At 65.8% G+C, this 1,828-nt stretch overlaps 1 protein-coding gene across 1 annotated transcript; it reads right to left on the bottom strand.

Annotated features, from left to right (window-relative positions):
- Window positions 1–530: 530 nt before the first annotated feature.
- On the bottom strand, window positions 531–1,153 carry MNEG_15927 (hypothetical protein; the record flags this gene model as incomplete). Its single annotated transcript, XM_014035602.1, has 3 exons — window positions 531–632; window positions 712–891; window positions 1,127–1,153. 3 exons carry the CDS (start codon window positions 1,151–1,153, stop codon window positions 531–533), a joined length of 309 nt encoding a protein of 102 aa, XP_013891056.1.
- Window positions 1,154–1,828: the final 675 nt, after the last annotated feature.

Genomic DNA, 1,828 nt, shown 5'->3' on the forward strand with positions numbered 1-1,828 from the left:
CGGGCTGGTGGGCAGGGTGGAGCGGGAGTGCGTGGGGTCGTTCAAGGACCCGGAGAGGGGCGCCTTCCGGGAGGAGGGGCCGCGGGTGCCCCTGTACAGGTGATTGGGGTTTAGGGTTTGAGATTTAGGGCTGGGGGTTGAGGGTTAAGGCTTAGGGGAGGGGTCTGGTGGCTGACTTGAGGGAATGGTGGGGGATGGGGAGGAGGGGCAAGGCGACCCATTGACTGCAAAGGGAGGCGGCGAGCCCGTGTCACCGGACTTTCTTGGGGGCCGGGGTCGCGGTTTGAACGGAAGACGCAGAGGCTGGGCTTCATGACAGGCGGGCGGGCCGCGGCGGAAGTGTGGCAGCTGTGCTGTTGTTTGTGGGCGAGAGGGCGATTTTCTGCCGCAGCCTGCTCAAAGCTCAGAGCGCACCCTTACCCTGGCCCTGATAACGGGAACAGGGTGCGCTTCCTGCAGAGCGACGTGTGGGAGGGCTACGGGGGTGACGCCGCCGGTGACGCCGCGGGTGACACCGTGGACATCGAGATCTACCAGCCGTGGCTGGAGGCGGCGACGGCGGGGGACCTTGAGGCGCAGCGCGCGCGTGCGGCGGCCGCGCGGGGGCTGCTGAGGGGCGGCGCGGGCGCGGACTGCACCCGCGGGCAGGAGGGGCAGGCGGCGGGGGCGGCGGCGGGGGGTCAGCAAAGTCATCATCACGGCCACACGCACCAGGATGACAAGCATCACCATGAGCATCATGGTGACGAGCATCACGGTCACCCCCACAGCCACGGTCATGATCACGGTCACAGCCACGGCCACGCTCATGGTCACGGCCACGGCCACAGCCACGGGGATGACGACGACCACGACCACGTGCACGAGGAGCGGGAGCAGGTGTGTGCGACCCTGTAAGCATGCGTGCATGCATAGGTGTGGGGCCCATTCGCTGCAAGGAGCATCGGTTGACGGGGGTTCCGCCCTTGAACAGACCTCAGGCCCAACCAGGCCAGGCGGCTCTGTCGCGCAAGGCGTGGCCGCCCCCCACCGCGGGGAACCATCGCCCTACCTGCACGGCGGGTGCTTGGGGCCCGGCATCCGCCCTTCACTGTCCCGCCGCCGCCCCCTCCCCCGCCTTGCTCACCCGCACCGCTGCGAGGTCCATCCGCATCCTTTCCCGCTGCTTTACGCTGAAATTTGAACAAAACAAGTGGATGCCCCAGCGGTGTGGCGCTCCCCACTCCCGCCTCACGTCATCTCCGCCCCTCACCCCTTGAAACTGCCAGGTGGAGCAGGCGGCCGTCGAGAAGGAGGGCGATGAGTCAGGGCGGTCGCGGCTGCCAGAGGTGCTGCTGCAGCTGCTGTTAGACAAGGTGGGTATTGGAGGCGTGGGAACAGGAATACAGGGATAGTTGTAAGTGGACACATAGATGCGGGCAATGCGGGACATACGTGTGTGTGCGTGCATGCGTGTGTTGCCGGGGTGTGTGTGGGGTTGAGGCAGGGTTTGCGTGCGCCCGCGTGTGCGTGTCATGCCACTCCGCTCGTGCCAGGTGCAGTGCAGGCGCGCTGGCACGTTACGCTGTTGGGTCCAGCGCGCCCGCCGCAGCCCCCGCGCCCCAACCCATGCACGCACCAACATGCTAGATGCTGGCCCTCGCCTGGCTGTTTCCACAGCATTGTTGCTGTCAGCCTCCCTTTCCCCAACAATGTCATCCTCCCACCACCTTACCCAGGACAGCTCTTTCTCTCTCTACACACACACACACTCTCCACGCACACACACGCACACACACATGCACATGCACACACAAATATACACACACGCGCACACACACACACACAC

Source organism: Monoraphidium neglectum, assembly GCF_000611645.1.
Source record: "Monoraphidium neglectum strain SAG 48.87 unplaced genomic scaffold scaffold05802, whole genome shotgun sequence".
Lineage (NCBI taxonomy): Eukaryota > Viridiplantae > Chlorophyta > Chlorophyceae > Sphaeropleales > Selenastraceae > Monoraphidium > Monoraphidium neglectum.